The sequence below is a fragment of the Babylonia areolata genome, chromosome 11 (genome assembly GCF_041734735.1).
Source record: "Babylonia areolata isolate BAREFJ2019XMU chromosome 11, ASM4173473v1, whole genome shotgun sequence".
In the NCBI taxonomy this organism is placed as follows: Eukaryota; Metazoa; Mollusca; class Gastropoda; order Neogastropoda; family Buccinidae; genus Babylonia; species Babylonia areolata.
In genome coordinates, this window is record NC_134886.1 from 37,517,088 (window position 1) to 37,530,929 (window position 13,842).

The 13,842-nt window shown below is 39.9% G+C and overlaps 1 protein-coding gene across 1 annotated transcript in view; it reads right to left on the reverse strand.

The window, feature by feature from the left end:
- LOC143287239 (uncharacterized) overlaps window positions 1–13,842 on the reverse strand; it is a 95,482-nt gene that overhangs the window by 37,950 nt on the left and 43,690 nt on the right. The window contains exons 7-8 of the mRNA XM_076595184.1: window positions 7,614–7,641; window positions 3,629–3,714 (exon numbers count right to left, since the gene is read on the reverse strand). Coding sequence (XP_076451299.1) covers window positions 3,629–3,714; window positions 7,614–7,641 — 114 coding nt within the window. The remainder of the gene's footprint in view (window positions 1–3,628; window positions 3,715–7,613; window positions 7,642–13,842) is intronic.

A 13,842-nucleotide genomic window follows, 5' to 3' on the forward strand; every position in this document is an offset into this window, starting at 1 on the left:
CCTTTCATCGAACAAAAGTGACAGCAAAACTTTATAAAAGCAGCGGACAAGCAATGCGACAAAGGACAAGAAGAAGAAGAAGAAGAAGAAGAAGAAGGAAAAGACAGCTGCGATGCAAAAACAAAGAACAACACAAAAAGTCAAGGGAACAATAACAGTTTGAGAGAAAATATAGTGCACTCATCGAGAGAAGAAGAAAGGAGAACTTCAGACAGCAGGAAACAACAACAACAACAACAACGACAACAACAACGACGACGACAACAAAGCACACACAGAAAGGACAGAAAGGAACCGGAACCCAAACTTTAAAGCCTTCAACACACGTCTGATTATATTACAATGGAATGGGCGGACACGGAGAAATGAAATCACTGTGGAAATGGACAGTGATAAATGACGAGCATCAAGAAATAATAGCTCCTAGCACGTGCACCCGGGAGTTGTGCGTGCGCACGCGCACACATTCAAACATACATATATGCATACAGACATTCACACACAAGCACGCTCGTGCGCGCGTGCACACGCACACGCACACACACACACACAAACACGCACGCGCGCGCGATTTCCCTTGATGTCTTTGTTGCCTGCAAAGCCTGTACAGGTAGGTGGTGAAAATGAATTACAGCCACGCTAATAATAATGATGATTATTAGTATCATCATTGTCGTTATCACGAAACCATTGAATCTGAATCTGAATCTCTCTCTCTCTCTCTCTCTCTCTCTCTCTCTCTCTCTCTCTCTCTCAGTCTGTTCAGTCTGTGTCTCTGTTTCTGATTTCTTTTCCGCCGTACCCGAACAATACATCTTCCTTCATAGAAAAAAAAATAAATAAAAAAAATAAAAAAATCCACGTTTGTTTGTTGAGACAAAACAGCGGTATGCCTCATTGTCTTCGTTTTTGTTCCCCCTGTTTTTATATAGAGTCAGTGACATTTCCAATGCATCTTCCTTGTTGTGGTGATGCTGTACTTTTTTTTTTTTTTTTTGCACTCCTTCATGATTGCCACAACCTTTTAGGAAAACAAAGAATGTAAAAAGAAATGAACAGCAGCAACAACAACAATAACAACAGTAACAAACATCCACAACAACAATAATGATAATAATAATGATAATGATGATGATGATAATGACAATAATAATGATAATTTGTATTTCCATTTGTATTTGTATTTCTTTTTATCACAACAGATTTCTCTGTGTGAAATTCGGGCTGCTCTCCCCAGAGACAGCGCGTCGCTACACAACAGCGCCACCCATTTTTGACTCACTTGTGTAAACAAAGTGAGTCTATGTTTTAACCCGGTGTTCGGTTGTCTGTGTGTGTGTGTGTGTGTGTCCGTGGTAAAACTTAACATTGCCATTTTCTCTGCAAATACTTTGTCAGTTGACACCAAACTAGGCATAAAAATAGGAAAAATGCAGTTCTTTCCAGTCATCTTGTTTAAAACAATATTGCACCTTGGCATGGGCACAAAAAAAATTAAAAAGAAGCCAAATTATATGCAAACTGCATTTTCTGTTATATATATATATATATATTTTTTTTTTTTTTTAATTCTCTAAACGTGGCACTTTGATATTATATTCTGACACAACAACAAGAGAAGTCATTTTTTTTTTTGTTTGTTTGTTTTTTTGTTCAAACAGGAACTTCTTTTGCTAAGCATGGAAGTTATATTCATTTTGAAAACGTTTTGGTGCAGATAGTAAAGAAGGGAAATTACTCTGTAATTAATGCTAGGGGACTTAATTTGCTTTAAACTGATCTTTCTCATCTTAAACATTACATTTTGAAATTATACTCAATGCTTAAAAAGCTTGTCTGTTTTACTATCAGTGTACAGGGCTTTCACTATGTTCATTCGCCCAAGTGGTCTTTTTCGGAAAATACTAAAATCAATACGACGAGTGGGCTTTATAGATCTATTGACTGAGCCCTGAAGGTCATGGGCAAAAATCAATTGCGTACACATATTTATACATATTCAAAGCGCGTGCTCATATTCTTCGCGAACGCGAACGACGCCATTTTGTTTCAAGTTGTTGACCTGCCCGTTCAATCCTATATTCAATCGACAATACAGGATAACATGTGATGGAAAGTTGGAGAAGGAGACTGTTAAATATTTATTCAGAGAAAGATTTGTGAATGCCTCATCACTTACTGGATTATACCCCAAACTGCCATAAAGATATCCATAGAATCAGTCGGAATTCACAGTTAAAATTAATAAACCATGAGAGTTAATACCCTTGAATTGATGAAACGTAAACATTTCCAGTCTTGACTTTTCTCAAAATGAAGTCCTTTTCACTTCATACGACGTTTAGAAGTACTTGTACTTGGCTCTGCATGTTATTAGTTTAACAAAATACTCAATTTTCATATCAACTTTAAAACTGTAAAACTAGAATGAACATAAAAGAGAAATTGAATCGACCGTGTCAACCGGGTTTTAACTAAACTTGTACATCTATCTAGATCCAGAGAAAACGGCTAAATGTTGCAGTGTGATTGCGGCGATAGCCACGTCTCCTTTACCACGGACTTAAAAAGAATTTTTAACTGTCCTTAAAGATTTTTTTAATGCCCAAGATACACCAGAATAATATGATTTGAACAGCGTTCTCACTGCAAATACTGCAATCGATTTATCGCCCTTTAAAAAAAGCATGTTTAAATATTACATTTTTGAACGTCAGTTAAGGAGCCACGATAGTGTAATGGATATCCGAACACGCGGGGTTAGAATCTGCCGTTAGGACTTTTTATTTTCTTTTTTCTTTTCTTTTTAACCCGAAGCTTTATGATAACAAATACAGAACACATTTTAACGATTAGATTTTTTAAAAAGTGTATCACAAGTCAGTCTTGAAGGCCTTGCCTCTCTTGTCTTTGTATTTTTTCCTGCGTGCAGTTTTCTTTGTTTTTCCTAACGAAGTGGATTTTTCTACAGAATTTTGCCAGGAACAACCCTTTTGTTGCTGTGGGTTCTTTTACGTGCGCTAAGTGCATGCCGCACACGGGACCTCGGTTTATCGTCTCATCCAAATGACTAGCGTCCAGACCACCACTCAAGGTCTAGTGGAAGGAGAGAAAATATCGGCGGCTGAGCCGTGATTCGAACCAGCGCGCTCAGATTCTCTCGCTTCCTAGGCGGACGAGTTATCTCTAGGCCATCACTCCACACTAATGATGATAATATTGATACTACTGCCACTACTCCCAATAACAATAATAAAATAACCACCACTACTACAACTACTACTAATCTGTTTTGAATGCCAGCGTCTGCGACACCACTGAATGCACTTATAATGATAATGAAAATAATGATGATGATAGTAATAATAATAATAATAATAATGATGATGATGATGATGATGATGATACTGCCACTACTCCTAATAACAATAACAATAATAAAATAACCACCACCACTACAACTGCTACTAATCTGTTTTGAATGCCAGCCTCTGTGACACCACTGGATGCACATCATATTTTTCAGTCAGTTCCACTGTTCTGTAACTGTCACTTCGAAAAGCCGAACATGAACAAATCAGCAGCAGAAAGGTTCATCTCTTAGCCAATCGGATGAGCGGTTACTCACCTTAACAAGGACTCATCTGCCTCGCCATTGGCTGGGTCAGCTTTGTCGTCCGCCAGGGGAGTGGTTCGCCATAGTTGAAGCAACATCTGAGGATGAGTTGAGGACATAAGGTTCATGCTGGCCTCAGCACACATCTCTGTACCAATCTGCTTTCGTGTGGTGTGTCGTATCGTGTCGTGTCGCGCGCGTGTTTGTTTGTGTGTGTGTGGGGGTGGGGTGGGGGGTGGGGTGGGGGGTGTTTGTCGGTGTATGTGTTTGTATGTGTGTATGCGCGCTTCATCATTTTAAAATTCTGTTTATCTTGTTTGTAAGTCCTATTGTGCGCTATATTGTAAATGTTTGTGACCATCACCCTGTCCCATGTTAGTTGTTAGTGGTCATCATCATCATCATCATCATCATCATCATCATTATCATCGATAGTAGTAGCAGTAATAATAGTAGTAGTAGTAGTCTTAGCTTTTTAACACTATCAACCACTCTATCTCTTGAACAGACTTAAATCTTCCTTTGGTATTCGTGACACTGCACTAGCTTGGATCACGTCTTACCTGTGAGGTCGTACACAGAAAGTGTGTGTACATGGCAGATACTCTGGTGTATCTGCCCTTAAGATATGGTTCCCACAGGGATCTGTCCTAGGTCCTGTTCTTTTCGTGCTCTATGCGGCTCCTGTGTCGGATGTCATTAGTTACCATGCGATGTCGCACAGGAGCTTTGCACTCAACTTTATCAGTCGGCTTCCATAGCTGAATTTGATGCACTGGTGACTCAAACACAGAAGTGCTTTGCTGACCTAAAGGACTGGATGACTCTCAAAAAGCTACCACTTAATGACGTTAAGACTGAATTTATGTTAGCCTGTCCAAAGAAGTTTCGTCAACATCCTTCCTTTCCTGACTCTGTTCTGATCAATAGCACACCTGTTTCACTTTCTCCTTCTGTTCGCAGTCTTGGTGTAATCCAAGACCAGCCTCTTTCCTTCCAACAGCACATTTCGAATATCTGTAAAGTTGCCTTTTTGGAACTGCGTAGAATCAGTTCTATCCGCCACTATCTCTCAACCGATGCAACCAAGACACTTGTATGCGCTTTTGTTCTCTCAAGATTGGATTACTGCAATTCTCTTTTGGCCGGCCTTCCCAAATATCTGTTAGACAGATTTCAACGAATTCAGAATAATGTAAACCACCTGGAGCAGATTTCTGGATAGTGTGCTATATAAATATCCATTATTAATATCATTAACATGATTATCATTATCATTATTATTATCATCAGTAGTAGTCGTCGTCGTATTGTTGCTGTTGTTGTTGGTGGTGGTTGTGATGCTGTTGTTCTTGCTCTTCTTCTTCTTCTTACTGTTCTCATTATCATTATTATTATTATCATCATCATTTTTATTATGATTACTACTCTTACTGTCATGATTACACTTCACACATAACTTGACAGACGGGCCAACACACCATGACAAATCAGATTCGCCACACAGTAGGCGCACTTCGCGCGCGTAAAAGAACCCACGGCAACAAAAGGGTTGTTCCTGGCAAAATTATGAAGAAAAATCCACTTCGATAGGAAAAACAAATAAAACTGCACGCAGGGAAAAAATACAAAAAAGTGGGTGGCGCTGTAGTGTAGCGACGAGCTCTCCCTGGGGAGAGCAGCCCGAATTTCACACAGAGAAATCTGTTGTGATAAAAAAAAGAGAAATACAAATACACACACAACAAAAGAAAAAATTAAAAACACAAATAAAAACAACAACAAAAAACATACGAATCGAAGAGACAGTGACACACTTTGTACGCCCTCTGCTGCTGAAAAAAAAAACAAAAAAAAACCTGGCAGCTTGCTGCACAATGTCCCTTGTCATCCGCTAAAATGTGAAACGCGAGTGTTCTGTACAGATTATTTCCAAGTTAAAAAACAAAACAAAAAATAAAAACAAAAAGCAATCGAATACTTTGATGAATTGTTGTTTCTTCTCAACACAAAATCCGGAGTCGACTGCTCCCCATCCCCCTTTTTTTCAAGATTTGCTCATTATAAAGTCAAGACGTAGATCTGTTTATATATATATATATATATATATATATATATATATATATATATATATTCTTTCTAAGTCCGTATCTTACGAATTCTGCATTGAGGCAAAGGTGCTGACAGCAAAACGAAACAACAACAAAAAACAACAGAAGCTATAAGTTTATGACAGGGTTGATAAGAATGTGATTCCGTCTCTGTGAAATTCTGGGTGTCCTCAGGCAGTAACGATTATTAATGTAAAAACAACAACAACAACAACAACAAACAAGAGAGGCCAGGCTTTCAAGACTCACTTGTGATACACTTAAAAAAAATCCAAGCTTTCTATGTATTGAGTATAATTTCAAAATGTAATGTTTAAGATGAGAAAGATCAGTTTAAAGCAAATTAAGTCCCCTAGCATTAATTACAGAGTAATTTCCTCTTTTTTACTATCTGCACCAAAACGTTTGCAAAATAAATAAAACTTCCATGCTTAGCAAAAGAAGTTCCTGTTTGAACAAAAAATGATAAAAATGACTGCTCTTGTTGTTGGGTCAGAATATCAGATCAAAGTGCCAAGTTTAGAGAATACAAAAAAATATTAAAAATATAACAGTAAATGCAGTTTGCATATAATTAGGCTTCTTTTTCTTCTTTTCTTTTTTGTGCCCATCCCGTGGGTGCAATATTATTTTAAACAAGATGACTGGAAAGAACGGAATGTTTCCTATTTTTATGCCTAATTTGGTGTCAACTGACAAAGTATTTGCAGAGAAAATGTCAATGTTAAAGTTTACCACGGACACACACACACACACACACACACACACAACCGAACACCGGGTTAAAACATAGACTCACTTTGTTTACACAAGTGAGTCAAAAAAACGCAAAGGAGAAAAAGGTGATTCTGACTGCTGTTGTCAACCAGGCTTTTCAGGAAACTGTGAACATCTCAGCTAAGGAAAGAGTTGACACAGTCAGACTTTGAAAGCTGGGGAGGTGTGTGTGTGTGTGTGGGTGTGTGTGTATGTGCGGGGGTGGGGGTGGGGGCAGGGATGGTTGATTAGCCAACAATTAGCAAGCAAAATATTCACAAGTTAAAAAAAAAAAAATCATTTTGAAAAACTGCATCTAAACTGAAAAGTGAAAGGGCAGAGAGATTCCCATTCTGAGGGTTAAAAAGAGTGATAAGGCCTTACGAGATAAACTGGTTAAAAAAGAAGAAGAAAAAAGAGAAGGTTAGCAAATAATCGTTCTCGGCATCCATAGCTGAAAGGTTATGGCATTTGTTTCAATGCAAAACGATGTGTTTTCCTGGTTGTAAACCAGAGAATGAATGCTGGGGAATATAACATCTTACATGATTACAGACATTGACAGTCTACACTCTCCTGAAAAAAGAAGAAAAAAAACAGAACAAAAACACTGAATTAGTGGTCATGGGTTTATAGGATTATGTAACGAAGTGTAAACAGTCGTAAGATCAAACTACAAATATATATATATATATTCCGAATTTTGAGGTCGGATACGTTATCTACGTTTGATAAAGAACGGTAATGTGAACTTTCCAACTGTTAGACAGGATGTTGTCTGGACGAGTACAAAAATAAAATGAATTTTTTTTTAGGATATACAAATTGTTCTTTTTCTTCCAATAAGTCACATTTCCAGCCACCCAATTTTGCTGGACTGGGTGAGAGAGAGAGAGACAGGGGGACAGAGGCAGAATGAGACATGGACAATGACTGATAGACAGACAGACAGACAAAATACAGACAGACAGAGAGAGGCAGAAAGATAGAATCAGAGAGAGATACAGACAGTGTGACAACGGCAGAGAGAGAGAGAAGGGGGGTGTGTGGGGGGGGGGGGGGGGCAGACACGGAGGGAGAGAGTGAGAGGGGTCATGTTTAACAAACGTATTTCGGAACTTCAAGGATACACCCAAATTGATGACAAGGAGACCCGCTCTGAAACAGACAACAGTGCATCCTCGTGAAGAAACATGACAGAAGCGGAGACTAAGACTGGCATTACAACATTACAACATTACAACCCAACAACTTACCACGTAAACAACAACATAAACAACACACACACGAAAAAAAAAACATGTCTGCAATGATTAATAAATTGTAAAGAGCGGTAACTCTCTCCATTCACAAGGAACATAACTTCAAGTCAGTGCTGCTTACGCTTCCTATTCAGCTAGCACACGGGTAAACAAAAGGTACATGTCGGCAATGATTTACGATGATCACCATCTTGAATGGGGATGTGGGTGTGCCAGTCTTTCGAATGAGACGACAATCACAAACTTGTGTCCAGTAGATACTTAGCAGCGCACGTAAAATAATTCACAAAACAAGACAATTATCACTGGATACCATCCCATACCGGATTCTTTTATAACAACCAAGCAGACAGGGCAGCAAAAAGGGGAGCAAAGAATCACACAGATAGTATAAACGTATAACGCCCATTGTCATACAAGGAAATAAGGAGACTTTTATAGGTGCTTGAATTCAAGTCTAAAACCTCGTCAGTTGACTCTCTCAGACTTTGGTCCGATTCGCAGACCAGTTCTGAGTTTAGCTCTCAGACTATAATCAAATTCATTACGGACCAAGTATTGTTCTGTCAAGTGCATATGCTTTAGTAACCTGACAATTAAGCATATAATTTTTCACTGTAGCTTGATGAAGCCTTTTGTACACGAAAGTGTGCCCTCACAAGTGACTGAGAACGTTGATGTTTTTGACTTTTTTGCACTCATTATCAGTTGTTTCGCTTGTCAGTTTAACGACCTCTTTTACGAAGTCCTTTAAGCAATTTCCTGTAATTGTATTTAGAAATCTTTTTTTCAAATTTCACCCTCATTTCACCCTCATTTGCCCAGTTTTCCCCAACCCTCCATTCATCCACATCTCCCACCCCTTCTAACCGATAATACTCAAATGTATTTATAAATACTGTAACAAAATGTCTTTAATCACCGATATGTGTGACGGGACATTAAACAAAATTCCTCCCTCACGGACGTGGTGGCTGTCTCCACTCTGGGAGGGACGCTCACTCAGTCTGGCTCCGCGACTATGCCATTATTGTTGTTAGTAGGGGGCTTAGTAGGTGGTGTTCTAAGTACGTTAAAACAGAACAGGCACCACTGAACTCCACCGAAGTGACTCAGCAGCAGTGCAGGGTCTCCTCTGGTGTGTGGCCTCCTGGCGACCTAACATCGATGGTTCCCTGTGGACTGCCGACGCTGGAACTGCGACGGACGAACCCGGGTGTGGCTGTGTATGGAGGGAATCTAAATGAGCGGCGTGGGAGTTATGCCACTGAAACGGTGCAGATGATGGAGCAGCAAAAAAACAAAACAAAAAAAAACAACAACAACAAAAAAAACAAAACAACAAAAAAACACCTCCCTCACTGGATAAACCATTTTCAAAAAAAATCTCCGCTTTGGTAGCGAAACAAACGCAATATCGCGACGCGCTCTCTCAGAGAAAGGCAGTCCAAAGCTGACACTGACAAACCAGTCATGACGAGAAGTAACAATGTGCAGTACAACATAGTGAATAACAAACAAGAGGAAAAGAGTGAGGGCAGAAATCAAAACGCATTCCATCTTCTCTGTTAACATAAAGAAGCAAGGATAAACAAAAAACACGACGATCCTGATGTGTTGTGCAGGTCTGTATGATGTGACTGTGTTCAATTTCCAGCCACTGGGTTCTCTCACATCAATTTACTGATGACTCAACGGCACAGCGTAACTCACTCAGTACGGCCAGTCCTCTCTTCTCCTCTACACAGACCCCTCGGATGTCCAGTGGGTGTCTCAATGACCCAACCTTTAGCTTCCGTCGTCAGAATTGTGGTATTCTTTGTCAACATTCACCTCTTCAGTATAAGAGCCTTCCGCTTGCAATATTTTGATGGTGGTAATTGGGGTGAAACGCTGTTAACGTCGTCTCTTTCGCCGTTCGTATGGAGAGAGTTAAAATACATACACTCCAGCAATGAGCCACGTGGGTCACGCCGTTGTTTAAGTGTGTGTGTGTGTGTGTGTGTGTGTGTGTGTGTGTGTGTGTGTGTGTGTGTTGTGTATACATATGTATGTGTGAATCCTACAAATCTGTCGCTTTATCTTCAATGTTCCCAGTAGTTTCTAGATATGTGTGAATGTGAGGAAGGAAAAGCCTGCCCACCGTGCTGATGGCTAATCAGTGAGTGTCCCGCTGCTGAACCATTGTGTTGAAGATCTCCTCCAGTACTGTCTTCTTCTTCTTCTTCTTCTTCTTCTAGAATTTCTAGCGTCAGTATATTGACCATCATTACTGACATACTTGGTGGTACGAAGAATATGCACACAGAGAGCAAGCGAGCGATCGAGAGAGAGCGACACACACACACACACAGAGGCAGAGACATAGAGAGACAGACACAGACACAGAGAGATACATAGATACAGGTATATAGATAAATATGTACGAATACATATTATATATATAGATGAATAACTATATATGTACACACACACACACACATGCATATACATATATATATGATGTATGTATACATATCTCTCTCTCTGTGTGTGTGTGTGTGTGTGTGTGTGTGTGTTTAGACAGTGAGAAAGAGAGAGTGAGACAGAGACAGAGAGCGCCTCAAACAAACTGCCGAAGAAGTACCGCTGCTTTTTCAGAAGAACTCCTGCCATACCATTGCTTGGGGTTTCCAAGCGGACCTATGACCCCAGCCCTATGCAACCCCTTGCCATGTGAACGGGTCCACACGACTCACTGCAAGCTTCCTATCTAAAAAGGAAAAGAAAAGTTTTGAGGAGCCCAGGAGGATTTATCAGTGTAGGGAAAGAGGGGGGTGTCAGTATTACTTGATCTCCATTGGAATGAAGGCAATTAGAAGAGCGGATGTTTCTTCAAGGGTGAGAACCTTACAGTTCCTGAATGTTCAAGGGAAGGGTGGTTTTTTGTTTGTTTGTTTGTTTGTTTTTTGTGCGCTTATAGTCGACTTCATCAAGATTTTGCGCCTTATAAATATTATTATTATTAGTAGCAGTATTTTTATGTATTTATCTATTATTTTTATCTATCTATTTATTTATTTATTTTTGTTGTTGTTGTCATTTACTTTATTTCATTTTACAGTATAACTCGGATATATGCAACTCGCTTAAAAGAAAACTCGGCTATATGCAAGCGATTTTGGGGGTCCCGGCCGAGAGCCTTCTTTGTTTCACTTGTAAAAACGGTTAAAAGCAACTCGCATATATGCAAATTCGCTTATATGCAAGTACTTTTACGGTCCCACCCGCCCATTTAACTCGCTTAAATGCAAACAATGAAATCTTTATTCTGCACAGCACGATATACGACATTGACGTCATTTTGTGTTGCAGAGTCTTTTCGTGTGTTTGCTGGTGAACTTGAAAAGCACATGGAATGCCAAAAGAAACAATCCACGATCACATCCTTTTTTGAAAAAGAACGTCGGAAAACCTACATGGGATGTGATGATGTGAAACCTGATGAGCGACACAATCCAGACAGTGAACAGAAAAGTCCCCAGATGGACATGGAGGGAGACAGCGTACACAGTTACAGTTCTGAAGGACACACTGATGAAGATGATCAAGCAGTTCAGCTGAAGAAAACACCCTTCTGTCAGACGACCTTGAAGAAAACATCGAAGAAGATACTGAAGAGTATCGTCAGGATGACACACTTCTATCCGACAACCTTCAAGAAAATATCGAAGACGACACTGAAGGGTATTGTCAGGATCATAGCTTGTACACAGGAAGCACAGAACGCTCTGAAGGAACAAGTTCTGAAAATGAGAATCCATGTGATGTCGAAAGATCTGAACTGTTCCGACAGATCCAACATGAACTCAATGGTGCAAGTTTTGATAAAATACTTTGCACATCTGCCTTGTACAGTGATGTCGTGTCAAAGTATAAAATAACAGGTGATGCACATTTCTTTGAAGCAAGTCAGGTGGATGAAGACGCCTTAACTTGGTTCCCGAAAGATTCACAACCACTGACGCCTCTGAAAATCTATGGGGATGGAAATTGCCTCCCTCGCTGTGCGTCAATGATAGCACTGAACCTGGATACATACCTGGACGATGAATTTCTCAAGTCAGGCCATGAATGCGAGGACTACTTGCCAACAATCTATGCTATGTACAGTGACAATCACTTCAGAGGCAAGCATGTGTCCAAAACGGAACTACGCGGAATGCTGTGCAAGGAGATTGAAGAAATTTCCAAACCAGCGTGGTATACGGGCATATGGAAAATCCACGCCGTTGCAAGTATCATGCAGCGGAAAATTCAGTCCATTTACCCATTGGATGGAGGGGCTACAGTGCGAGAACATCTCCATCGCATGGTTGTGCCTAGACTGTCGACAGATGTGCCCGTGGAAGACATCCCCACCGCTCCAACAGCCATCATGTGGACATTCCTCGGCGGCACACAACAAACTCCGAAAGAATGGAAGATGAGCCATTTTGTTGTGTGTGTGCCACAGGATGCCGTGTAGCATTCTTTGATGCGCTTCTGATCACCTTTTTTTTCGTCATTGTCTTTAAGTCTGCGTAAGAATGATTCGCCGGTAAAAAAAAAAAAAAAAAAGTGCATGATTGAAGAAATGAGAGAGAAAAAAAAAAGTTTTCTTGATGATGCCAGCTAAGTAACGTTCCCCTTGTTTGTTTGTTTGTTTGTTTGTCCTTTTGGCCACAGTTTGTCCTTTTGGCTGTCCAGTTAAGTTCATCCTAAGTTTGTTGTTGTTATTGTTGTTATTTGTTGTTGTTGTTTTGTTTTCTTTACTTTTGTTCTGTTTTTGTTTTTGGTTTTTATTATTATTATTACTGTTATTTGCGGGAATTTTTATTTTCCAATTGAACATGTGGATGAGTGAAATCTATTCAAACAAGTCTTGGGTTGCTAAATTCAGTAAAAATTATGCTTCTGTGGCAATGCAATTCATCAAAAATCGTTTCTGTTCATTTAAATAGTGCTGATTCCAGAAACTCATTTTCTCCCCACACACCTCCACCCCCTTGTTTTAATTTTTGTCCTGTTTTCATAATACGTTGTGCTTCCAGGTTGGTGCCATGATGTAACAGTATTATTGGAAGATTAATAGTTTTGTGTTGTGTTGCCGTGTGGTACAGTCAGTATCCAACAAATAATTTTCAGTTTATATAAAAGCAATATTTCTGTTCATTTTCTCGTTGGTGCTTGTGTGCGTGCGTGCTCGCGCGCGTGCACGTGTGTGTGTGTGTGTGTGTGAGGGGATGCTTGAATGGATACACTGACACAAACTTTTGCCAACTGGAACATAAACGCATCACAATAGATCCAACGAGTGCAAGGCTTTATTTATTTATTTATTTATTTATTTATTTAACATCATGTATGCTGACAAACAACACTGTCGTTTACCCTACAAAATAAAGCACAAAGTTTTTATGGCAACATGCAGTTTAGTTGAAGAGTTAAAAATGAAAAAAAAAATTAAATAAAAAAAAAACTTGGATATATGCAAATTTATTTGCTTATAAGCGAGTTTCGGATATATGCAAGTCTGACGCTCAGATTTGCATATGAGCGAGTTTTCGTATATATGCAACTCGGATATATGCAAGCGATTTTGCCGGTCCCGAGCACTTGCATATATCCGAGTTCCACTGTATTTTATTTTATTTTTCTCAAGGCCTGACTAAGCGCGTTGGGTTACGCTGCTGGTCAGGCATCTGCTTGGCAGATGTGGTGTAGCGTATATGGATTTGACCGAACGCAGTGACGCCTCCTTGAGCTACTGAAACTGATACTGGTACTGGTACTTTTTGCTTGTTTTTTCCTGCCTCATCGTCTTCAGCGATTCAGTGGGCATTACTCTCATGACGCTTATTCCGAGTCCTCTCATACACAGCCGCACTTGGATTCGTCTGTACGCATTCCCACAGTGGACAATCCACATGGAACTACCGGTGTTAGCTCGCCAGGAGGCCACACACCAGACGAGATCCTGCCCCGCTGCTGTGTTCAGTATGACTGTAGTCAGACCTGCATGTAAGGATTACGTCCTGAAGGTCTGAGGGTTAGTGTACGACAAAATATCAGAGGT